Consider the following 26,872-nt stretch of genomic DNA (forward strand, 5'->3'; position numbering starts at 1 on the left):
TGTACAAAATCTCCGTTCATGTAGGGTCCCTGGAAATTCTCGCGAATCTGGTCGGTTTTCAGTCCTCGGTTTGGTCTCTCAAGTGATACCAAATTGTGTTAAAGTTTTAAAAAAAATTTGAATATGGAGTCCAGGGTGTGCTTGTTGAGAGAGAATTAGAGAGAATTAGGGAGATCCTATCCCTCTGCCGGAAATTCTCGCAGCAAGCGTGTGTGAGTTTGAGCAAACTGTGCCTTCGATCATCAGTGAGCTCCTCTTTATACACGTCTCTGCAAACCACCCATTTCTTCCTATGGGCATCCCCCCACATACAAAGCTTCTTTCCCTCCTACATCCTCTGTGATGACACACAGTTTCCATCCCAGTGCACCGGAACCATCTCCCAGAAACTGTTGGCATGGGAACCAGGCAGTGATGTTTGGGAGGAAAGAAGCAGAACAGGAAGAGCAATCTACTCGTATGGACAATGGAAATGTCGATGAGTTGTGCAAGAATAAAGAAGAAACAAAAAGTCACTATAAGGAAATACAAATGTTTCAACTGAATTTTAAAATCATATTGAAGAGTCAAGCAGATTTGTTGTAATCCTAAAAACATGCGGTTCATGAAAATGATGAAAGGGCAATCCAATATACACAAATGTAAGACAACTACTAAGCTTTTAAACCATTAGGAAGAGCAATGATTATTATTATTATTTGTTCACGGTCAGCCACTCAACAAACATTACTGCAAAGGTAGGTGTAGTGTTTTGCTGTGATTTCATGCAAATAAAGAGTTTCTCTTGTGCGTGGGTGTTAAGAACGCTCTAAGCGAGGCAGATGTCTGTTGTGACATTATGGGTTTAAATGTGATGGAAATGGGTCGCACACACAAAACAAATACTGTGATTACATTTGAACAAAGTGAAAACAGGTTATCAACTGTACGTATCATCGTAACTGGTGTTTTTACATGAAAATGGAACACTAAGAAAACTACAGCTGTCCCTCTTACTATGTCTTGAATTTCAACTCACTAATAATGAATCATTATCAAGTCCCATCAGTGAAATAATTAGCAAAAATATGCAACATAGATGAAAAGATTTCATGGTTACAGATTTGCTGCCTGGCAGAGACCAATGAAAAAAGTGGCAAATGCCAGTTACGACTGAATAACAGGCAGGGGATGATGGTGTTTTGCAGTACGTGTGAAATATGTATCCACATTGTGGTTTTCAGTCATTGATATGAGACAAGTGTTTCGGGCTCATCTAAGAATGTATACACCAGTCTCTTTGCATTTTATCTTCCTGTGACAGAGTAAACACCATCTGTGGGTGATTTTACAGCCCTGCATCATCTCAATTCTTGGACCTGGTTGACATTTTAAAGGTCACCATTGCATTTTCAAGCAGGTTCTTTCAACCGCTTTCTGCTCAGAGAAAATAACATTTACGTTCGTTATTTTCAAGCAACAAAACCCATCATATTGTCTCGTATTTGTCCTGCCAGCTGGAGCAAAATCCAGAGATGCCTTTTCCAAGTGGTCTGGTCCCACAGTAAGAAAAGAGGGACACCATAAAAATCTGGCAATTTTCTGATACAATACCAAGACAAAAATCAACCAAAACAAAAAGACTACAAAAAGCCAGTCTCATTTTATGTTAGACAGTGCTAAATTCCTCCACAAATTCACCCAACACCTTTTTCATACATAAATTTTACATGACGGTGGTAGAACACATTTGTAAAGCAGATTAAAGAACAGTATATTCAACCATATGACCAAAATATTTTAGTAGTTTTTAATGCCCACACTGCAAGTAAGACGGTCTTTTTTTTTTTTTTTTTTTTAAACAGGCCAAAGGGGTTACAACTGTCAATCTGACTGCTTTGAGACTTCCCCTCTACTGTGTAAGCAATTTCCTCAACAATCCCAAGTAACACGCAGGTGTTTAGAAAAATGCCTGCTATCATAATACTCCATTCACCCCAGAAAGACATGATGGACAATTACAATTGTCAAAAGTCAATAGTGCGCATTATACATAGGTATAGGGGGAAATGGAAAAAAGTTTTACATTTTATAAATATATGCCGCCATCTACAGGTTATGAAAAAGCTGTACACTTTCATTCCAATATGCCACTGCCACCTAGAGGTTATGAGAAAGGTGTAGCCTACACTTTCATTCCAATATGACATAGGTATATATAACTGTGCCGACCCGATCCCCACATGCTGCTGCCCAATCTCAGAATCTAAGCAGGGTCAGTCCTGGTTAGTACTTGAATGGAAGAGCCTAGGAATACCAGTTGCTGAGGTTGGGCAGTGGGTCAAGCACATGCTCATGTTAAAAAAAATAAATAAAAAATATAGATTACTGAAACCGCAAATGCGCCCTAATGTACCTCATGGCATTGGGAGCTCCAATGTATGACTGCATATATGTACTGTTGTGCCCATAAGATTACATACCCAGGCAGAATTTGTAAAATAGTTTTTTTTTTTTTTTTTTTTTAAATACGACTGATGTCTGAACAACAACCCTCATTAATTTCTCTATGGTTATGTTTTGTTAAATGGTAATGCTTTTCTGAAATGCTTGTCAGTTTAATTTGAATCCCATTAAAATAAAATTAAATGTTTTGCCTGGCCCTTCATGTTTTCTTTAAAGAATTGTACCCATCTTACAAATTCTTCCCGGGTAATCAAACACAACTGCGTGCTTTCTCATTTACGAAATAAAAGTAGGGCTGTGAATTTCAAAATAAGAGCAAGTAAATAAAAAAGTTACATGTTCAAATAAAGTGCTTAACTTAAAAATAATTCTTTGAAAAAACTAACAAAATGCAGATAATACTTCATGTTTTGATCATATGAATAGACACAAAATCACACGTAAAAATGCATTACACAAAGTTTGAAGGGTTTTCCAGAATTTTGAGGTAAACTTTGGGGCTGCGTATTATAAAACCTCAATTCCAATGAAGTTGGGATGTTGTGTGAAACAAATAAAAACAGAATACAATCATTTGAAAATCATGTTCGACCTATATTTAATTGAATACACTACAAAGACAAGATATTTAATGTTCAAACTGATAAACATTGTTTTTAGCAAATAATCGTTAACTTAGAATTTTATGGCTGCAACACATTCCAAAAAAGACTGAGAAAGTTGAGGAATGCTCATCAAAAACCTGTTAGGAACATCACACAGGTGAAAAGGCTAATTGGGAACAGGTGGGTGCCATGATTGGGTATAAAAGGAGCTTCCCTGAATTGCTCAGTCATTCACAAGCAAAGATGGGGCGAGGGTCACCTATTTCTGAACAAGTGCATGAGAAACTAGTCGAACAGTTTCAGGACAATGTTCCTCAACGTACAATTGCAAGGAATTTAGGGATTTCATCATCTACGGTCCATAACATCATCAAAAGGTGAACATGATTTGCATTGTATTCTGTTTTTATTTATGTTTAACACAACATCCCAACTTCACTGGAATTGGGGTTGTACATGGGTGCGCATTATATATTACAGTAAACATTACAAATTACAGTAAACCCCCAATGGGTGATTGGATGCTACTTATTTCCAGGAGCTGAAATAGGACAACTAAAACACACAAAGAAAGTTTTGATTGACACAATAAAAGATAAATACATTTGAAAGTGTTTATTAAGCTACTTAATGTGGATTACAACTATACAACCATATTGAGAGTTGTTTAATAAGGACCGAAATTGAGATAAAGCTCTTACATTGGCCCTCAGATTGGGCACGTGTTGAGTGACAACGTTAGCACACATTTTCCCAAAAATATGCGCATTCATTGGTTTGTCAGATAAACACCAAGTTTGGTTAAACACCACATTTAAGCACAGGAAATAGTCCCACAGAGTAAGGTCAGTTCATAACCATAAAAAATATTTTAGTCTGTGAAATGTACTGAGACATTCATTATGAAAACAGAATTATCAGTGGAAATAAGTGGCAGATCTTTAAAAGCATTGTTCACCAGAACCACAGCATGAAGACATTGGAGACCAAAATATTTTTAACACAGCTGAAAGTTCCGTTTCTTTATATTCTGTCCTTATTAGTTGACAGGATTATGGTTAAATGTATGGTAATATAGCAGTGCGATATAAATTGAGAGGATTTTCAATTGGTAGATTAAAGTGGAAGACTAATGGACAGTGATGGAGGCCAAATGCTGCCTTGCATCATCTATGACTTGCACTTTCTGAAGGCAGGGGAAGTGATTTGCTCCTCAGCAACTGTCAGCTTTTCCTCTTCGTGGTCCACACTGATGATGACGACGATGGTAGTCAGACATGGCATGAGCACAGCTGGCCCGCTCACGGCCGCCGTTGAGCTAGCCCTGCTTCTGCTTTTTGAGGTAACGAGCACGCTGGGACAAAGCCACTCCCATCATGTGTCTGCTGAGAATGCTGGCAGGGAGCAGAGATGTACTCACCCAGCCCTGCAGAGACAAATTACACGGTCAGCTGGTGGCCTTTACAAATGACAAATTAACATTCATTAATGATTTTCAACCTACAGGAGGAACAACTGTTACAACAAGGAAAACATGGGCAATTTTTATCAAATGCTACCAAGATAGTCAATTTGTTTTGTCTTTTGTAATGACTTCAGGTGGAAATACAGAAAAGTGTGCTTTGTTTAGCAGATATGTTTGTCGTTGTGATGAATATTCTCTGGCTACATTTGACTGGATTCCATGAGAAATGTTTAACCCTTTCTTTGCATATTTAAAATGATTTTGCTTTCACCATGATCACTGACATTGTTTTTGTACAAACCACCCAAAAACAAAAAGGCTTACACACATGGACTTAAAGGGAGGAGCAGAGGGCAACAAACTACAAAAATCAATGATTAGAAATACAGCAGTGATTTGTATACAGTAGTGCCTATAAGTGACTGACACTAGTTAGTTGTAGGTAGTATTATAATCAGACCGACAAGTCGAGTTGTGTTGCAGTGGTGCCACTTATTAATGTCTTTCAAAATGACGCCATGTACCATGATGGCATGAGGCAGGTAGCCATTGGTTTGCGTCTGGAGGCCCACAGTGTTGAGCTCAGCGGCGACGTAACGCTCTGGACTCGGCTTGTCCAGCGTGGCCCTCCGGATTTTACTTAGCTTTGTTGCCACGAAAAAAGGCAGAACACTCTGCAAAAAGGGAATTCTGAGTGTCATATCAAATTACCAATGTGTCTCACTTCAAACTTTTTATTATAAGTCACAACATGAAAAATATGAAATTAGCATTGGATTCCCCTTCAACATATTCAGCTGCAGCAATTTAAACATTTGTACTGATACATTTGTGTTATTAAATGTATTCACAATAAAGCAGATTTGCTACCTGGATGATGATCCCTTTGCTCTTGTACTCAGCTTGTAACCCTCGTGAGAAGAAGTCCACAAATGCCTATAAAATACAGAATGGTTTGGTTGTGAATTAATATATACAGGTACGATTGTAAAGGAAAAACATAAATATCCTCAATGAATCGCGATGAAACAACCACAAATTATGGCTCGAACCATAATGAACGTTCGGTTCATCCACTCATCCATTTTCTATACCGCCTATCCTCATGCTTTTAAACTATTTTAGGGCAGTTCAAACATCACACCCACATAACTTTGCAACAGGTACGGTCTGTCCTGTTCTGTTCTTAATCTATCACAAACAGCAGAACTTGTTTCCTCCTTATGCTAGAAGTGTGTGCTCTTCTTGTGGTCATGTTGGAGTAGAGAAAAACAGGAACAGGACATATCCTGCTAAACCGTTCAGCAGCTAATCCACAGGTATCAATGTTAAATGTAAGGGTCTTGTCTGTACATGCTGCTGTTCTGTTGCAAAATGGTGTGAAAACTGGACATCAAAATATTTTTTGATATCTACAATAATGCTATTATTTTGGAAATCCAGGCTCCCAGGTGAACTGGAGCATATCCCAGCTGACTTCGGGTAAGAGACAGTGTACACCCTGAACTAAATGCCAGCCTATGACAGGGTACATACAGACATACAACCATTCACATTTATGGACAATTAAAGAGTCTTCAATAAACAAATCATGCTTGTCTTTGGAAAGTGGGAGGAAGTCGCAGTACTTGAAGAAAACCCACGCAAGCGTGTCGAGAATGTGCAAACTATACACAGTGATACATCTTTAATAGGTTACCTAAATTGAACGTGGATGCAGGGTTAGAAGCTGTTAAATCAAACCAAGATTAATCTGAAACGACCCATACTTTATTGGGCTTTTGACAACATTGATTTTTCAGGTGAGGAATGTTTAAGCCTTGGCAGACATCTTCCTTCTGCAGTGTTTTCAATCGAGTGATATTTCTGTCTTTGGAAATAGCTACTAATGCCTTGAGCTCTTCGATGAAAATGCAGTGTTGGCCATCCTGCATTATCGTAATCCACAGGTATCAAACTCAAGGCCCGGGGGCCAAATCTAGCCCGCCAAGTCATTTCATGTGGCCCGCAAAAGCAAATTATCTGCGTCAACTTCCATGATTCTTGCTCAAATTCTCATAAAATAATAATTGTTTCGTTGAGACATTGTAAGCATTTTCTGTTTACAGTATGTTAGATATATTGTAGTAGTTATCATTTATTTGCTTAGCTTGCATTAGTATTATGGACAATTTGTAGAAAGAAAGATGTCTCGCCTTCAAGATGACTGAGCAGGAATCATCAGAGAGAAGGACGTGGCCGGGACGTGGCAGGTGTTGGTGCCATGTTTTCACCTTGAAACCCTCCCCTTAGTGTGTTGTGTCTTGTAAACTTAAACCTTCCTATTTTCAAATAAATGCAGGAGCAACAGGAGAGATTGTTGAGAGGTTGTAATCTGAACAATCTCCCATTCGCCCTCCTCATGAGAAAAAGAGACCAGCGTCTTCATTCCTTTTGTGTCTATTTATTATAATGTTGGGTAAGATAAATCCAACACAGTAACTTGAACAATATTATGCTTGACTTCCGATTTCAAAACGAGGTATCCATCAATTTGTTGTGTGCATGTAATATTTTGAGGTCAACGGCCCTCTGAGGGAGACCTTGACTACAATGTGGCCCGCGACAAATAACAGTTTGACATACCTGTCCTAATCAATCTCTCTGTGTGGCATAATGAAAATCATCTATGCTCACACTTATTTTTACTTTTGGATTTGGAAACAACCTCTTCACCTTGGATGCAGAGTAGATGGTGAGCAGAGGAACAGGGTACATGCCACTTGCAGAAGAGATGTTGAGTATGGCGCCCTTCTTCCTGAAATCACAACAGGTGACTCACCTTCAGGTAATGTTATTTAACCAGTACGCTTTAAAAAAAGCTACGGAAGAACCGATACATGCAAGAAAGAAACAAAAAAATAAAATAGAAACCAAGGGTTTGCGCTGTGTATGCAAATTTACATTTGGCTATACAGTGAATAGCTGGAAACAAACTAGAAATAATTTGCATTAACGCATTTACGTTTTTAAAATTGTTAGCTTTGGCAATAACAAAAAAAATTTGATCTCTCACCTCTCAGCCATCTGAGGCAAAACAAGTCGTGTCATCTGGCAAGACGATAATGGGGACCGATAGAGAGAAGACAAAATGTAAAGTCCACAAGTCAAAAAACAAAACAAGGTTCAAAATGTGTGTTTGTCCATTTGTCGGTGTGTCTGTGTGTGTGAGGTGAGACAAATAGATGGTGACAATTATAGCTGTAGGAGCAGTTTGAAGATTAAAGACAAAAGACTATTAAAGACTAAATTACAAATTTTGTTAGTTTAAGTGTTAAGAGAGCAGGTGGTTTGCTGCTCTGGGGAAAAACAAAAATGGAGAAGAGGAAATGACAATGCTTCAAGTGAATCCCTTTTTGTTTGTGTGTGTTCAAGATTCTAGATTTTTGGACACAGACAGACACACACACAATTATAGTACATCTAAAAAAAGAACAAAAACACATCTGATGAAATAAGACTTGGGACAAAGGAAGGAAGAAAGAAAGAGAAACTGGCAGCTCCAATCCTTCTGCAATGTGCTGTCATACTAAAAGCTAACATGAGCTTGGTTTTACATCTGTGCTCCTGTTTGTCCATCCCCTTGTTTCATTATTAGTTTCACATTGTGTCCTGTCATGGTCCTCCTGTGTCTGCCCCTCCTCCCCCTCAGTCTGGTTAGGCTGAGCGTATTTGCTAGTTTGCTGGAATTGTTCAGTCTACAGGTACTTCTCAAATTCAATAAAATAGAATAGTGTCAGAAGCTTAATTTAGTTAGGTAGTTCAGTTCAAAAAGTGAAACTCATTATAGAGATGCACTACACAGAGTGAAAGTTTTCATATTATTTTTAATATACATGGATAATGTTGATGATTATAGCTTACAGCAATCGAAAACCATCTCTAGAAACTACAATATTACGTAACAATCAATCAATAAACCATTAACATGATCTTTGACCTCTGATAAGTATTTATATATATTTATATATAAGTGTTTAATGAATCTATATAATGTATGAGTACTGAAATAAATTAACTTTTCTACCATATTCTAATTTATTGAGGTGTACCTGTATGTCTGGTTGATGTCTTGATGGTGAGTCTTCCCATTTTGCTTTTTGATTCTAAACCTCCAGTGCTTCTTTCAATTAATAAACCTTTTTGAGTTTGGCCTTGCTTCCCACACTTGGGGCTTCTGCGTGGCTCTGCTATCACCATGCACCATGACAGGCTGAGGTCTGTGCTCTATCGTGTGTAGTTATAGGTGTGTAGGTTTTGATTTTTGCAGCACTTACCTGGCACACTGATGTTATGTTGACATTAACCAGCGTATCAATGAACTGAAACAAGGATAAAAATAGCATGACATTAAATGTGTGCATTTATACATGTGAATGTGGTACCTGGGGTGATCTATTCAGAACTGTAGATAACATACATGCTAATGCTATTTTTACAGTGTGATTGACTTTTGCTTCCTTCATACCTCCAGGAATAATTCTCACGCGCTACTAAAAAACTAATAAATAAGACACTGACTTACAGTATCCAGATTGGGAACGTTGAGGAAGAATTCAGGGTAAGAATAGGAAATCCCAACATTGTTCACTGTTGAAATTAAAAAAAGTAATTATTTCTCCTCAAAGCAGCCTGAAGGGGGCAGCAAAAGGCAACCAAAAAAACAAACAAAAAAAAGCACTAGTTGGTGGCAAAAAATTAATTAAATGGATAAAGCACGCACGTGTGCTGATGTTGATCCAAACTGACCTAAGCGTTATGTGACATGATGGTAGTAGATGGTGGGATCTTACCCAATACTCCGATCTCAAGTCCTGCAAGTCCATCTTCAATAGTGGAATATATATTTACTAAACTGAAGTCTGCTGCAATGGTTTTTGTCTCCACACCACATTTGCTCTCTGTAGGTATGAAAACACATGCACATGTTTCTAACTATAAAGTATCCGTTGAATTTTTGACCCACTATCACATTTTTAGTGTGTCTAAACATCTGCCTTCTAATATACAGTATGTTGGAGAATAAAGGCAAGATACCAGGCACCAACAGGAATATGAGTGAGGCTACAAAAAAAACTCCTATGAGGAAACCCCTCCTCTTAGAGGTAAAGTGAAGCACCAATCAAAACCACACATTTTGCTGCACTGCAATACATTCTATAACGACTCATGTAATTTAATTACTCATCATTCATCTTTGCTCAAGTTCAACACCAAAACTATAATTAAGGCCCCGTATAAATAATCAGTGAGCTTGCAATGACTGAGATCAAGGTTCACCTGCACAAGCAAATGGGGTCTAAGTGGTTTTCAAAAATTCACACTACTGTCTTCTAACATTTTATTTAGCTACATGCAGTGCACTTCTGCAGCACTGTATTTTTCAAACAGCTCTTTTATTGAATCACTTTCGAATACGCAGGTGTAGCTAATTCTGTGGCCAGTGAGTAAACTAATGGAGAACTTTTGGTTGAAAGCAGTTGTTGAGCTCCATTGACTACAAAATGTGGTGTTAGCTCAATAAATTATATCAGGTACTACTTGGAAAAATACAAGTTTACAATAAAAAACATTTCCTTTCATTTTTAGGAAAATATACAACCAGAAGTTTCATGAACTTATATGTATTACTTACCAATTGCTTTGGATACTTCATCCAGCTTCTCTTGAGACCGACTAATCAGCACAATGGAAAAGCCTCTGCGTGCCAGCTAAAAAAAGTACAGCATTATAATTAGTCCCATTAGTTTAACAATATAGAAATTATATTTCACAAAGTATGTGTGTGTGTGTATACCTCCTCTGCATAAGCTTTGCCGATCCCATCTGTTGCTCCCGTCACAACTAAGAGATAAAAGAATAAAATAAATAAAAATAAGTAAAATGTGACTATCCATCCAGCCATCCATTTTCTGAGCAGACCTCACCAGGGTCACGGGAGTGCTGGAGCCTATCCCAGCTAACGAGACCCAATTACAATTTGGTAACATTTTGTGAGGTCAAATACATGCATAACACGGAGATAATTTACTCATTACACATCAAAACTGCTCCTGGAAAACAAATAAAAATAAAGCAGTGAATGGAACACAGCCCCTATAATATAGCATTTTAATTGCTCAGTACAGCTTAGTCCAACAAACATTTAGGTTCATTTGCCTCTGGCAAAGTTCGGCATTCTACTGAGTACCAGTTCATTTCTATGACCATGATTGAACAATAACCATACAGTACACTGAATTTATGTAACGTAAATTAGGATCACACAGTGATTGTCTGCTTTCACACTCACATTCTTTTCAGTTTACGCTCATAAAAGAAAGCGTATCAAAAACCAATTTCACATAGGTACCAAGAGTACACTAACACAGTAGTATATTTATAGCAGGTGCCTTCATATAATTCAAACCTCTGCCTAAAAGTAGCTCATGGACGAGACAGGAGAATGAGTTTGTTCCTGTGTTAGCTACAAGAACATCTTACTGAGCAATATTTATCATATTTTGGCCTTTTCTTGTCTTGAAAACATTTAATAGGAAGAGGTTCCAACAATAGGTGGGCTCAAAAGCAAATATCAAAGGGACCTCTAGGGGCTGATAATAAGCCATTCAATTTGAGAGATGCTACAATACAATGCTAGATTTGTGATTGGATGAATGAGTTGGGGGCTGTAGCAGAGGCAATGTGTGTGTGTGTGTGTGTGTGTGTGTGTGTAGGTAGAACTTCAACCTTCTACCTTTGCCGCAGGGGTGTGGTTGAGAGGACAACTAGTTTGATGTTTTTTTGGCATGTTTACAGCAGAACGTCTCAATTGTTGTCTTAATTAAATATATGCCAAAACACAATAAATAGTACATCAACTACTTTAGAAAGTTTATATCCACATTAAAAAAATATATACTTTTGCCACATTACAGAAAATCGCAAAAAGTGAGTTTTTACATGAATAACCGTGTATGCGAGGGTCCACTGTACAACTAACATCACAAGAGTATTTTTACTCATATTGCAGCAGCTAAAATACAGAATTGTGTTATTTATACACAAAAGCCTCTCTTTATCAGCCATCACATAGCCTCGGTTGCACCCCTTTCCCATCTGTGTGGTCTTTTAGAGTACAGATTGTGCTGAGGTGCCAAGCATCCTCCTGGGCTGCAGCACGATCAAACATAAGCAAGAGAGTGGGACCATGAGAGAGAAAATGACAAACATCAACACAAGGGATCCTAGGGCCAGCTAAAAATAGCAGAAGAGTGGGAGAGATTCTGCAGGCACAATGAGGAGGGAAACAGAAGATGGGTTATTTTAAGAATGAACTGTTCTATGGAGGGATAAGGGGATTTTTTTTTTCCAGCTGTATGCGTGTTCCCTTCATTCGAATAAGTCTGTTTTAGGAGCTAATACTTACCCAGATTTACTGTAGTTATGCAAATAAAATTTCAGTTCACTATCAAAAGGGAACTAGGAACAAGAAAATTGGATTTTTTTCATTTCATATTTATATATATATATATATATATATATATATATATATATATATTTCATATAGCCAATTTTATGTGACCAGGTTTTAAGTGCGTTTTATAACACCACACTAAACCGCAATTTAAATGTGCATGCGTTACATACACAATTGAAGGAAAATATTCCATTGCTTTTTGTCACAGCAAAAATGTTGGGTAAAGTAATATAGTTCATGTTGAAAAAAGGAAATGTTACAATCATACCTCAAGTGAGGCATTGCATTGTGTTCAACTTAGATGCTCTTCCAGCAACAGAAGCAACAGTGTGCAAATTAGGCTACAATAATTACCACGATTCCAAAATATTTTCAGGGATTAAAGTAGGCGGCACGGTGGACGACTGGTTAGAGCGTCAGCCTCACAGTTCTGAGGTGCAGGGTTCAATCCCCGTCACCCCCTGTGTGGAGTTTGCATGTTCTCCCCGTGCCTGCGTGGGCTTTCTCCGGGCACTCCGGTTTCCTCCCACATCCCAAAAACATGCATTAATTGGAGAATCTAAATTGCCCATAGGCATGACTGAGAGTGCGAATGGTTGTTTGTTTCTATGTGCCCTGCGATTGGCTGGCAACCAGTTCAGGGTGTACCCCGCCTCCTGCCCGATGACAGCTGGGATAGGCTCCAGCACGCCTGCGACCCTAGTGAGGAGAAGCGGCTCAGAAAATGGATGGATGGATGGATTAAAGTATTTACGTGAGCAAGTACCGCACATCTTTAGACACTAGAAGAGGCTTCATGTCGACTTTGTGCCCTGATTTATAGACAAATAAATAAATAAATAAATAAATAAATAAACAAAAAACACACCTTGAGGACTATCATTGGGTGTGTCATTGTGGCAAAGATAACTGGTGACAATGCTGTCAGATGACTGTGTTGTACACTGGACTAAACATTAAAAGGCAACACTTGTTTTTGCTCCCATTTTTAATGAGCCAAATTCAAAGATCTAAGACTTTCTATGTACATTAAAAGCCTATTTCTCTCCAATATTATACACAAATCAGTCTACGTTAGTGAGCAACTCTCCTTTGCTGAGATAATCCATCCACCTCACTGGTGTGGCATATCAAGATGCTAATTAGAAAGCATGATTAATGCACAGGTGTCTCTTAGGCGGGCCACAATAAAAGGCCAGTCCAAAATGTGCAATTTTATGGCAGAGCACAATGTCACAGATGTCGCAGAGTGCAACTGGCATGCTGACAGCAGGAATGTTTGCTAAGGTCAACGTTGTGAATCGAGTGCCCATGGTCAGTGGTGAGGTTAAGATATGGGCAGGTGTATTTTACTATATGAACTTTGAAGGCTTTCTGAATGCACAGAGATACCGTGACAAGATCCTGGGGCCCATCACTGTGCCATTAATCCATCCAATGACTAAAATGCATAGCCCCATGTTGTAAGGATCCATCCATCCATTTTCTACACCGCTTATCCTCACTAGGGTCATGGGTATGCTGGAGCCTATCCCAGCTAACTGTGGGCACGAGTTGGGGTACACCCTGAACCGGTTGCCAGCCAATTGGAGGGGACGTAAACAAACAACCATTCAATTCAATTCTACGGACAATTTAGAGTCTTCAATTAACCTACCTTGCATGTTTTTGGGATGTGGGAGGAAACTGGAGTACCCGGAGAAAACCTACGCAGGTACGGGGACACCATGTAAACTCCACACAGGCGAGGCCGGATTTGAACCCAGGTCCTCAGAACTGTGAGGCGGATGTACTCACCAGTCGTCCACCATTCCGCCAGTCGCAAGGATTTGTACGCAATTTCTGGAAGCTTAAAACATCCCAGTTCTGGTATGGCCAGCATACTCCCATGTCACCGCGGTGAGCATGTTTGAGAAGCCCTGGATAAGCTTTACAACAGCATGCTCCAGTTCTTCCTGCTAACATCCAGCAACAAGAGGATTGGACCAACAAGCCACAGGCCACAATAAACAATGTAATCAACTCTATGCAAAGGAGATGTGTCGCACTGCGTGAGGCAAATACCCTCACCCCAAATACGGTAAAACTACACATTTTACATACATCGAGATGGCACCGCAGACGGTTGACCTGATACGCTCTCTTTTGTCTGTTTTTGTGCGTTAATCACGTGTTCGTGTGCTCTTACACCTGTCCTGGGATTTTGTTCTCCAGTGCACACTCACTAAGATGGACGAGCTAGCGTTGCTGATGAAAAGAAACAGAATTTTCCTCCTCTTGTGTTTTGTGCTTCATGGACACATGGTTTTGTGAAAAGATCCCTGAAGGGATTTCAGCTGCTCCATGCAGAGCTCATCAGTAAAAGCAAAAGGTGGCGGGGTCTGTTTCTACACCAACAACGGCTGGTGCACCGATGTGACTGTGATTTTCCAACACTGCTCTCCTGCTCTGGAATATCTCATCAACTTTATAAACAGAAGCGGCATGTGCGGCTGGGGAAGACTCTCAGTCACCCTAACAATCAGCACCAGATCCCCTCACGGCTCCGTACTTTCCCCCTGACTCTTCTTCCTCTTCACCAACTCATGCACCTCTAGCTATCAGTTTGTAAAACTGATCAAGTTTGCAGACGATCCCACCCTCATTGGTCTTATCTCAGACGGTGTTAAGTCTGCCTACAGGAGGGAGGTGAAGCTTTGAGTGCTGCTGAGGTGGTAATTGGCTGTAGGCCACATCCATTCAGGACCGGTTCGTCTCCAGGACCCGGGGGCATGCAGGTCGGATTATAGCATACCCGACAAACCCTGGACAGAGCCTGTTTGAAACTCTCCTCTGAGGCAGGAGGCTACGGTATATTCGGACCAGAATCTCCCATGAACAGCTTCTTCCCCTCGGCCATCAAACTCATTCCACTAAATAAGCCGGTATCACTCATTAACAAAATTGCATAAATGCACGAGACTCACACCTAAACCTGCTGCTTATTGGACTTTTTTTTTTCTTAGCTTATTTGTTTTGTATGCCCTTATAGCTTTATTCTAGTTTTATTACCATATTTTCAGGACCATAGGTCGCACCGTATTAAAAGGTGCAGTCTCCGTTATGGGGTCTATTTCTGTATTTAACACATACATAAGGCGCACCGTATTATTGGGCGCAGGCATGGTAAAACATAAGCACACCAAAACAATGTTTTTAAAAAGGCAGCGGGAGCAAAACTTATTACGGTTGTACTTTATTGAAGTATTTAACAATGTACTACGTTATTGTTTGATCAAACCTCATCCACAAATCCATCAAAGTCCTCATTTTCTGTATCTGAAATGAATAGCTGGGCAAGTTCTCAATCAAACACGGCAGGTTCGAGTCATTCTTTCGCCAAGCTAAGGAGGACGCATATCAAAGTGAGGACAGGGCCCTGTATAATCGAGCTAGAAACCAGCTGAATAAAGAAATTAACATTGCAAAGAGGAACTGTGCAGCAAAGTTGGAAAAACAGTTTAACGCTAACGACTCTAAATCAGTCTGGCATGCATTCCAATCGCTGACCAATTATAAGCGAGGATCCTGTTCGTGGACTTCAGCTCAGCGTTCAACACCATCATCCCTGAACTCCTTTCCTACAAGCTTCTCCAGCTCTGCGTCTCACCTGCCATCTGCCAGTGGATTGACAGCTTCCTGACGGGCAGGACACAGCAGGTGAGGCTGGGGGAGGCCACCTCTTCCACACGCAGCATCAGCACTGGGGCCCCCCAAGGTTGTGTCCTCTCTCCGATGCTCTTCTCTCTCTACACGAACGACTGCACCTCAGGGCACCCGACTGTCAAACTCTTGAAGTTTCCAGATGACACCACTATCATCGGCCTCATCAAGGACGGTGACGAGTCTGCATATCGACAGGAAGTGGAGCGGCTGGAGCTGTGGTGCGGCTGACACAACCTGGAGCTGAACACGCTCAAGACTGTAGAGATGATCGTGGACTTCAGGAGGCATCCTTCGCCACAGCTGCCCCTCACGCTGTCCAGCTGCCTTGTGTCAATCATCGAGACCTTAAAGTTCCTGGCAATTACAGTCTCTCAGGACCTGAAGTGGGCGATCAACATCAACTCCGTCCTCAAAAAGGCCCAGCAGAGGATGTACTTCCTGCGGCTTCTGAGAAAGCACGGCCTGCTGAGGCAATTCTACACAGTTGTCATCGAAACAGTCCTGTTTTCTTCCATCACAGTGGTGCTGCTACAAAAAAGGACAAACTCCGACTGCAACAGGCAACACCACAGTCATTGGCCTCATCAAAGATGGTGACGAGACGGCATGCAACATCCTCTTGCACCCTCCACATCCCGGTCACCAGCTCCTTCCCTCAGGTAGGCGCTACCGATCAATGCAAACTAGAACTAGCAGACATTCCAACAGCTTCTTCCCTCATGCAATCAACTTCTTAAACACCTAACCTACAATTCCATTGCAACATGCTGGCAATTTGTTGTCTTTTGTCTTAAGTTTGTTGTCACATTTCTGTCGGGCCAATTATATATTACTCGTGCACTCAGTGTAGTAGTCTCACCACGCTGCACTATCTGCATATCTGTTGTTGACCAATGCTGGCCACTCACGCCAGAGTAGCATCTGCTCCATTTGCACACTGACTGAGGAGTATCTGCAACATTTGCACAATCAACATTGTCCCAGACTATCGTACTACTCGCTTGAAGTCTCTGCGCCCTTTGCACAATGGTCATTGAACCGGACTATTGCAATATTAGTCATTTGAACTGCTCTAAGGGCTACAGGACTCTCCATCTTTTTGCGCAATTGTCCAAAAAAAAAAAAAAAAAAAAAATTAGGGGGCGGCTGGCTTGATTGCTACTTTACAAGTGGAGGCTGGCTTGACCGGCGCTATATACCTACTGGGGTCATGCCTTTAGCGTCCTCCTTCATGCACACCCTTCCCCCTTTACGTCTGCATGCTATCCTCAGCCACGTCCGGTTTTCCTCTGTATAAGCAGCGTGTCGGCAGGAAATGCTCCCAGTCAGTGAAGCGGAGCGCTCATCACACAAAACATTTATAGATTTTGGAACTCTGTGCACACATAAGGCGCGCCGCATTATAAGGCACACCGTCCATTTTGGAGAAAATTTACGACTTTTAAGTGCGCATTATGGTTGTGAAAATACGGTACTTGATTGCTTTTATTTTTCATTTTAAATCATCTTTTTTTTTTTTAACGGTCATTTTTTTAATTATTAGCATCAGGTTCCTCGTTGTGAATGTACCTTTGACCGACAATGGCAATAAACTCAATTCTAATTCTGATTTAAGAGTGGCCTTTTATTGTGGGCTGTCTAAGGCCCACTTTTGCAATTATCATGCTGTCTAAACAACATCTTCATATGCCACACTTGTGAGGTGGAAGATTATCTTGGCAAAGGAGAAGTTCTCACCAACAGATTCAGACAGATTCGTGAACAATATTTGAGAGAAATAGGCCTTTTGTGTACATAAAGTCTCAGATTTTTTTTTTGTTCAGGTAATGTAAAATAGGAGCAAAAACAGAACTTTTATATTCTTGTTCCGTACAGTGAGAACCGACCTGGAGTCCCAACCTGTGAATATGCAGCACGCCAATTACATGTTGAGAAAGTTGTACAAGGTGTGTTCACACATTAAACATGCTGCAATTCAACCATACATTATTCACATGCAGTCTGAAATCATAGCACCAGCATAAGATGCATAAGAAAGGGTTGGTTTAGAAAGAGGTTAGTTTTTCAGCAAATGACAGAGGATAGGTTTAAAAATAAATAAATAAAATATTTTGTTAATAGGCAAATTAGAAAATGAGCCACAAATATGGGTAGATGCACTGCATAATTCCACCCCCCACAAAATGTCAGATGTATATAATAAAAGAAACACACCAAAGGCATGAGAAACGTGACAAAAAGCAAAACATTGTAGGTGGGGTCTGGTGGGATTCCCCCGGGCCCCCGCAGAGAAGGCTTTTCATTTTAACATAAATTCAGAAAACTGGAAGACTTTGAAGAGGACAATAAGGAAAGTAAAAAAGTAAAATAATTTCTTCACGCAGAAAAAAAATTCTTTACAGTGCTCAAGTACATGTTGATGTAAAAATTTAAGATTAAAATAAAATTTGCCTAATTTTTTTTGCTTTTATGTTTTGGCTTCCAACTTGAGCCAGGCCCACCTCCACCTGCACCTGATGCCTGCTTCAAGCTGTGCCACATGAATAGCATCCTCATCTTTAAGCACTCTCATTCTGGAAAAGAAGTGACTAAAATCAGTCTGTTTCACTATTACCAACTTCAAAGGCTAATCCCAAATGCATCCTCCAGGAAAATATTAAGTACAATATTTTTCTGTATTTATTGGTCATTTCTGAATTTGAAATTAGTTCATTCTGTGTTGTGACAATCGTTAACATTGCTCAATACATTTAACATTAACATCCGTAAACTAATTAGATAATTGTAGTCACGTTTTGTAATTAATACAAGATGTACTAGTGGATGAACTCTTGTCGCCGATGTTACGTGCACGTCACCGTTCCGCTGGGACCACAACCTGCAGCAACTCAACACGAAAATACAAAAGACTGGTGCAACAAACACGACACTGACTGATCAGAAGAGCAAAAATGTTGCTGAAGCGTAAGAGTGGCAAGAGAGGATGTCCGCTCCAGGAGGTGGATAGAGTAGCCAAACATTGTCCTCAAGAGTACTGTTACTTGACAATAATGTGACTCAAGTAAAAATAAAAAGTAGTCATCCAAAAAATTACTTAAGAGCAAAAGTACACAGTGAAATTATTACTCAAGTACTGAGTAAATAGTGAGTAACTTTTTTTTTTTTTTTTTTAACCACAGCATGAACATCAATTAAAAAAAAAAAACTAAATAAAATGTGAATGTGCAAATGCTGATGCTGTGTGTGTCAATGCACAGTCAAAACATCTGCATGGTGTTTTCTCAAGTTATAAGTGAGATGAAATATCCACGTTTGGGCAGACAGTGCCAGACAAATACTACAATATATGAAAGCTGTTGTTTTTGTTCGTCTAAATGTAAACAAGTACTGCGCCGTTGCTTTCATGGTAACAACTACCTTCCCAACATGGCTGCCACGTATGCACGACGATCAGCGGGGCAGGCTTATCTAGTGTGAATACCTATGTCCGGGAAGCCCATTAGAAGATGTCGTGTGAGGTCATGTGACTTGCTTGTGTTGTTTGATTGGTGAACTAGACTTAAACGTCACTGGCACTTAAATTGGATTGACAGCGCCCGATCCGTAAGTCGGAGTCTCGTGCACGAAATAGTTGATCAACAAAAGTAGCAAGCGACATTTAGATCATTGTAACGGAGTAAAAGTACCGTTACTTATTAACAGCAGAAGCGGCGGATTTTTCTGGTCTCGTCAACTCCTGTGACTTCGAGCGCACAGGCGGAACCTTAGGCCGCATATTAGTCCGCCGCAGAGTAACATTCAGAAATGACATCTGTGTGTGGATGGCGCATGTGTGGAATGGATCAAGCTGCCAGTGTTCAAGGAGTACAAAACAGCCTATGAAGACAGTGACGGTGACCCCCCCCCCTTCCAGGAAAAACTCATCGGATCTATAAAATTCACGTAAATGGCCTATTTTGAGTTCAAAACAGCAAATTTCGCCGAAAGGCGACTGATTCCCATGTATGCAATAAAAGTGTTGCCTCAGATAAGGAGACTCACGAGTCGGCTTCAACTCCAAGACAAATGTGCAAAAGCTACATTATCATAAGCATTCTCCTTCACACACGCGCACACACACACACACACACACACACACACACACACACAGACACGCGAAAAAATAGTGGAACCAATGAACCAGAATCCCAAGGATTCAACCGCTAATGTGAAACTCATTTATGAATGGCTTAAGTCCTGTTACATAATGAAGCTGTCGGCTCAATCACATCCACTTAAGTCAGGCAAAGTTTGTGAATGAGGGAAGCAAACAAGGCTAACGGGCTCCTTTGCCTCACTGCGTATCCTGAATTGCTCTGCATGCGTAATCAAAATTGTAAATAATAAAAGGTCTGATACACTTCCATTTTTAGCCTCGCACAAACAGATGAAAGGAGACTTCAACTCACACACACAAGCTTGTCGGCTTCTCCAGCAGTCTAATGTGCTCTATATAGATCAATGATAAAATCAACTTATTGTGTCACCCAGAACATGTTTTGATCACCATTTAGTGGTTGGTAAGCAGAATTACTCAAAAGCTACAAAACCGATTTCTATGTGGGAGCTACTAGGGTGAAAACGTAGCTCACATTACCTTCTTGTTTTGATCGTATTTAATGTTTACAGCGCCAGAGGTCATTCAAACCCTCATCTGTCGGCACACTTTACAGAGGGACCTGTTTATGATGAGTGCTAATCCCCCAACTCTTTAATCAAATCACAATCATTTACAACAGTTTACATCCATTGCCAAAAGGCTGGCAGCAATCCCATTCTGACGTGTTCAAAGTATAATCTGTATTTGCTGTAGAAAGAAATGAGAGACTTGAGCAACACGAACCACGACACAGATCTATTATGTAAGAGAAACAACAGGACCAAACAGGCTCTAAATCAGTGATTCTCAACTGGTGGGTCGGGACCCAAAATGGGTCACGGAAGCATTTTAAGCAAAAGAGACTAGGCTTTACACGATCAGGTTTTTGGGGCCGATCACTGGTCAGCAAGTTTTTAAAAAAAACGATAACCGATCCAAACACAAGATGGAGCAATGAGTCTATTTACATGACTTGTTCATTTATTGTACATACTTGTGTACTGTATTCATCCATCCATCCATTTTCTGTACAGCTTATCCTCACAAGGGTTGCGGGCGTGCTGGAGCCCGTTCCCACCTCAAATTATTCTCGAGCATTTTAGACAAAAGTTAAAACACCAATGACCTTTAGGGGGCATTTAAGGATTGGTGACTGACATCAGTTTAGGTCAAATCGACATTACAACATGACAGAAATAATGGGTGCTAACTTACTGTAATTAAATTACTTTATTGTAATTAAGTTACTTTAATAAATATTGTAAATGACATGCTTACTCTAACTTTCTCACTGTCCCAGCTATATGGACGGGTGTTCTCCAGTGTCCGAGTCAGTTTGACTCCCCCCCCCCACAACGCTGCGTTGCTTGAACGCAGCATGCTCCTCGTGTACATTCTTCAGGTGGTCGTTAAATTTGTCGTGTTGAAGCATTTACTGACGTTCGCCACGACGTACTTCAGTTGTGCATAGACTGCAAATAACTTACGTGTTGTTTGTCTGAGACACCGCAAAATAGTCCCACACCGATGACGTGTTTTTTCCACTGACAAGTTTGAAAAAACATTATTGGCCGTCAGATAGTTACAGTACTGTGCAACAAGACACGTGACAAGGCTAAAAATAAACTAGCTTTTTTGGATTCATACGCGACGAAGATGCGGAGTTAAATGTCTTGTGCAGAGCCAATCGACGACGTCATTGATCAGATCGGCGACTTCTAGCATGAAGCCGATCAGCTGATCAGCATAAAATGCTAATTGTCGGCCGATACCGATAACACCAATCATATCGGCGTAAAGTCTATTAGAGACACGTTGAGGTTACACAATACGTTTTCCAGCACTACAAGAAGCCACCAGCACTTAGCACAGTTAGTGTTTTACATACAAATATTTACTGTAATTATGGCTTTGTTAGCGTTGGTTAAGTCACAGACTATGGCGCAATTCGATTTGCATACAAATGTGGGTTACGTCGCCGCTAGCAGTAAAATATTTAACGGAAATCCCAGGTCAAACTTGAATGTTATATTAAAAATAAACATAACAGGCATGCGTAAGAAACATCATTGCTTGGGGCATTTAAACCTTTGAAGAATGCCATGTTTATTATAAGAATTATGAGAAAATTGAAGACATACAAGACCACTGATAATCTCCCTCGTTCTGGGCCTCCGCGCAAGATCTCACCCTGTGGGGTCAAAATTATCACAAGAACGGTGAGCAAAAATCCAAGAAACACACAGGGGAACCTAGTGAATGACTAGCTGGCTTAAGCCAGTACATGTCCAGGCCCGCCTGAAATTTGCTATAGAGCATTTGGATGATCCAGAAGGGGCCAGGGAGAATGTCATATGGTCAGATGAAACCAAAATAGAACGTTTTGGTAAAAACTTTACTTGTCGTGTTTGGAGGAGAAAGAATACCGAGTTGCACCCAAAGAACACCATACCTACTGTGAAGCATGGAGGTGGAGACATCATGCTTTGGGGCTGTTTTGCTGCAAAGGTACCAGGACGACTGATCCGTGTAAAGGAAAGAATGAATGGGGCCATGGATCGTGAGATTTTGAGTGAAAACCTCCTTCCATCAGCAAGGGCAATGAAGATTAAACGTGGCTGGGTCTTTCAGCATGACAATGATCCCAAACACACCGCCCAGGAAACAAAGGAGTGGCTTCGTAAGAAGCATTTCAAGGTCCTGGAGGGGCCTAGTCAGTCTCCAGATCTCAACCCCATAGAAAATCGTTGGAGGGAGTTGGAAGTCTGTGCTGCCCAGCGACAGCCCCAAAACGCACTGCTTTATGGCCTCTTTATACTCCCACGGTCACGCGGCCGACAACGCCCGCATTGCATCACGTGACCGACAAATTGCCCCGCGCAGCACCTCTGCAAAATGATTGCTGCGGCGTTCATCTCTCGTGATTGCTCCGTTTTAGTCACATGCTGTGATGACGTACCAGCGTGCCCTTGGTTCTACACATCATCTACGTCCCTGCCTTCTCGATCAATTTTGTAGCATAATTAAACGTATCATCTGGTCATCTAGGTCATTTGTTCTGTCGCGGTTGCCATTGTTGTTCCTTTGTTCCTTGTTACTGAAAGGAAAGTAAAAACGGCTACCGGAAATGGCAAAAAATATATAATTTCTGAGGAAACTCCACCCTGTGGTGTCCTATCCAATACCAGCCATAGCAACACCCCCGACTTGGGAGGAGAACTGCAGCACACTTTCAAAACAGCGCATGTGGGTTGTGCTCGAGTATAAAGGCAAACTAGCGAGAGACAGCCGCAGTGATGTCAGCGCGGTCGCAGTCCGCGTGAGTATAAAGAAGCCTTTAGGAGATCTGCATGGAGGAATGGGCTGAAATACCAGCAACAGTGTGTGAAAACCTTGTGAAGACTTACAGAAAACGTTTGACCTCTGTCATTGCCAACAAAGGGTATATAACAAAGTATTAAGATGAACTTTTGTTATTGACCAAATACTTATTGTCCACCATAATTTGCTAATAAATTCTTGAAAAAAATCAGACGTGATTTTCTGGATTTTTTCTCTCATTTTGTCTCTCATAGATGAGGTAATGAAAATTACAGGCCTCTCTCATCTTTTTAAGTGGGAGAACTTGCAGAATTGGTGGTTGGCCGACTACTTTTTTGCCCCACTGTATCATCAATGCAGCACTCGCAACTGAGGGGGGGGGGGGGGGGGGGGGGATACTGTGCCACAACAACGGCTGAACGATTAATTGCATTTGCGATAGTATTGCGGTATGATAAAATGCAATTTTCGAGCAGGCAGAGACAGAAGTCAACACTGCAACGTCGTCAGCCAGCCACCAGGGGGCAAACGTATATTTAAGGCTTCATTAAGCACTGGCACTGCGCTCAGTGGCCAATTTCAAATTAAAAGCCTAATATGACATTGCTGTCCAATGTAATAATATATGAAGCTTTTATTTTGAAGTTGGCCCTCTCAGCACGTTGGCGGAAAGGCGGCGTGTCACGGTAAGACACTATTAACAATCGTTGTAGCGGGTGCCTTGACTTCAACTTTTCGGCTGGCCCGACTGCAGTTAAAATATATATATATAAATAAATTTTAAAAAAAAACAGAAGTAAATAGAGAGTGAAATCACAACTGTCAAGTACTTTGCAGTTTGTGACCATGCAAAGGTCAAGCAGAACAACGAAGACGTACCATCCTTGACAATTCACTATATTGCCCACTGGGATTTTCAAATGAAAAGTCGATGCTTGCTGCCTAATGTTATTGCGTTTTTTGCGTTTGTTTCCATTAAGTTGCAATTCGTGATTACACTTTGTAACAGCATATTTATTCTGTTAGCCCTTGGCAAAGTAGAATTTTTTTTTTTTTTCACTACCGTGAGCGACGACTGGTAAGATACATTGATCTAAAAGTTTTGTTCTTGAATAGAACACGAAGCCTTCCATAAACCTGCCAGTCAAGCTTTATGCGGCGTTCAACTTCACTGCTTGTATTTACAGTCTCACACACACACACACACACACATATATATATATACACATACATAGATAGATAGATAGATAGATAGACACATGTATAAACTATGAGAGCACTTTACCTAAAAGACCCACCTGCCCATTTGCCAAGTTTAGCGGGTGACACAAGCAGTCCGTTGCCCAGCACCCACACCTTAATCCCGACCAGCAGCCGGTACACGGAGCACAGCGACAGCCAGGCCGCGGTCACAGCACCGAGCCAGAAGAGCGGCACCTCCACTGCCCGCAGCAAAACAGCTCCACTGGACGACATGCCTGCTGCCTCAATAGCACACCGTTTGTGTTTCCTGACGATGTAATACGAGTCCTGCTGAAAGACAAGTTCAATTAAACGATACACCAAAGTGCAAGTACATTCACAGGGATATAGGATGTAACTTCCGCGTTGGTCGGAACTTGGCTACCTGTGGTTGGATATTTTTCCTCTTCTGCTATATTTTAAACACTGTATAATAGCTATCTAAACATTACTGCCATCTAGTGCTCATCGCGGTCACCTCAGCCCTTCAGAGCTGTTGCTAAACGCTTATTTTGTGAAACGTCGCGAATATTTATGGGCGCCCCTGACAAGAAATGTTCCCACTTTTACGTGTCATTATAATTCATTTTTATACTTTTCTCCATCAAGTATGAAAATAAATGGATAGTGACCTCAATCTCAAGCAGTATGGAAAATGGATGAATGGTTGGATGATGATCAGGTGAGCATTTAAAGAATTTGTGAAAATAATAATTTGACTTCATCATTATCATTCATCATTATCATTCATCATTATCATCATTTCGTCATCATCATTTACATAATTTTTAAACTGGTGCATTACAAGTACAGGGTATTGCAAAAGAGAAATCGCCCATTAAAAAAAAAAAAAAAAATCTCATGTAAAACAAAATGTAGTTAAAAAATACATTTGCATTTGTGTTGAGCGTCAAAATATATTGTGATTTTAGACTTTCTTTTTTGTTATTATTAAAATATACCCACATATCCAGTGTTTAGTCAATGTATTGTATGTCAGATTGATTTTTTTAAATTATGATTTTAGTGTATTTAATTCACACTGCACTTTCCGTTCAAGCTACTTGTACTATTCTGTGTCCTTTCCTAAATAAATCAGAAATGTGTGTGTGTATATAGTCCCATGCAAAAGTATTCACCCCCTTAGGCTTTTTACTTGTTTTGTGACATTACAAACTCTAATTTAGTTGATTTCTTGATCTGAGCTTCAATTGATGGATCTGGACAAAATAGTCAAAGTTTTGAAGAAATACATATATATAAAACATATTTTTAAATAGAATAAAATTGTTATGTGCACACCTATTACCTCCATGAACTCAGTACTTTGTTGCGCCACCTATTGCGGCTGTTCTTTCAAGCTCCTTCGAGTTTGACAGTCACTTGTAGACTGGTACAGGTTTTGCTCAAGAATATCACTGTAATTTAGCACCAATCATCTTTCCCTCGACTTGGACCAGTTTGCCAGTCCTGTTGCACTTAAACATATCCACTGTCCATGCTACCACCATGTTTCACTGAGGGGATGGCGTTCTTGAGGTGATGAGATTGGATGGGAGTGCACCAGACTTAGCGTTTTCCTTGATGGGCAAAAAGATCAATTTGAGTCTCACCTGGCCAGAACACATTCCTCCATACATTTCAGGACTCTCCCTTTTTGAAACCCCAAAATGTGCCTACTTATTTTTAGCTGAAAGTACCAGCTTTCTTCTGGCCGCTCTTCCATAAAGCCCAGCTCTAGGAGTGCACCCTTTGAGGAGTGCTGCTATGGACAGATACTCCAGCCTAAGCTGTGGAACTCTGCAGCTCCTCCAGTGTTGTTTGACCTCCAGTATGTGCCGTCTCTTACAAATGCCCTCCTTGCCTGGTCTGTGAGATTTGGTGCAGGGCAGCCCTCTCTTGCCAGGTTTGTTGCGGTGTCATATTATTGCAATTTCATTATGATGGATTTAATGGTACTCCTCGGGATCATCAACATTTTTTATATTTTTTCTAACACGACCCTGACTTGTGTGTGTGTGTGTGTGAGACGTGTGTGTCTGTGTTTTTTGGCAACTTGCACAGTACAATATACGATGCAATTCTTTATCCCAATTCAACAATCTGTAGAATGTCTTTTTCCTCCCTCTTTTTCTTGTCATTGGTTCATTAGCCATACACCAGTGTTGCTCCTCACGGCAAAACTGATCATAACAATGGATGCATTTGTAGCGTCCACTTTTATTTTCATTTCATAAAGCTCTTCCCCTAGTCAAGAAACATACAATAAAGTCACATCTATACTTCAGTAGATTTGGAATTTGTTATGAGTAATACTGGCTCAATCAGTGACACAAGCATTCACTTAATGTAAAAATGTTGCTTATTAAGGATATGAAGAAGGTACGATCGACCTAAAGCATGGTATGCAAATACCTGCAAAACCATAATGTGGGGTTTTCATCCGCAACTTG

At 40.5% G+C, this 26,872-nt stretch overlaps 1 protein-coding gene across 1 annotated transcript; it reads right to left on the reverse strand.

The window, feature by feature from the left end:
• Window positions 1-3,650: 3,650 nt before the first annotated feature.
• On the reverse strand, window positions 3,651-24,795 carry hsd17b12b (hydroxysteroid (17-beta) dehydrogenase 12b). The gene is made up of 11 exons (XM_061670250.1): window positions 24,476-24,795; window positions 10,352-10,398; window positions 10,190-10,265; window positions 9,348-9,455; window positions 9,080-9,144; window positions 8,832-8,876; window positions 7,571-7,605; window positions 7,231-7,312; window positions 5,386-5,451; window positions 5,040-5,189; window positions 3,651-4,476 (listed from the first exon to the last, which is right to left on the reverse strand). Exons 1-11 carry the CDS (start codon window positions 24,651-24,653, stop codon window positions 4,369-4,371), a joined length of 960 nt encoding a protein of 319 aa, XP_061526234.1. The 5' UTR covers window positions 24,654-24,795; the 3' UTR covers window positions 3,651-4,368.
• Window positions 24,796-26,872: the final 2,077 nt, after the last annotated feature.

The sequence above is a fragment of the Phycodurus eques genome, chromosome 2 (genome assembly GCF_024500275.1).
Source record: "Phycodurus eques isolate BA_2022a chromosome 2, UOR_Pequ_1.1, whole genome shotgun sequence".
Classification (NCBI taxonomy): Eukaryota; Metazoa; Chordata; class Actinopteri; order Syngnathiformes; family Syngnathidae; genus Phycodurus; species Phycodurus eques.

Excerpts from the sequence above, each read along its gene's own strand:
- hsd17b12b (XM_061670250.1), bottom strand. The coding sequence starts at position 24,653 with ATGTCGTCCAGTGGAGCTGTTTTGCTGCGGGCAGTGGAGGTGCCGCTC. Across the intron at positions 10,399-24,475 it reads TAAACTTGGCAAATGGGCAG|TTGTGACGGGAGCAACAGAT; the intron begins GTGGGTCTTTTA and ends TTTATCTCTTAG. Across the intron at positions 4,477-5,039 it reads ACCTGCCTCATGCCATCATG|GGCTGGGTGAGTACATCTCT; the intron begins GTACATGGCGTC and ends TTGTCTCTGCAG.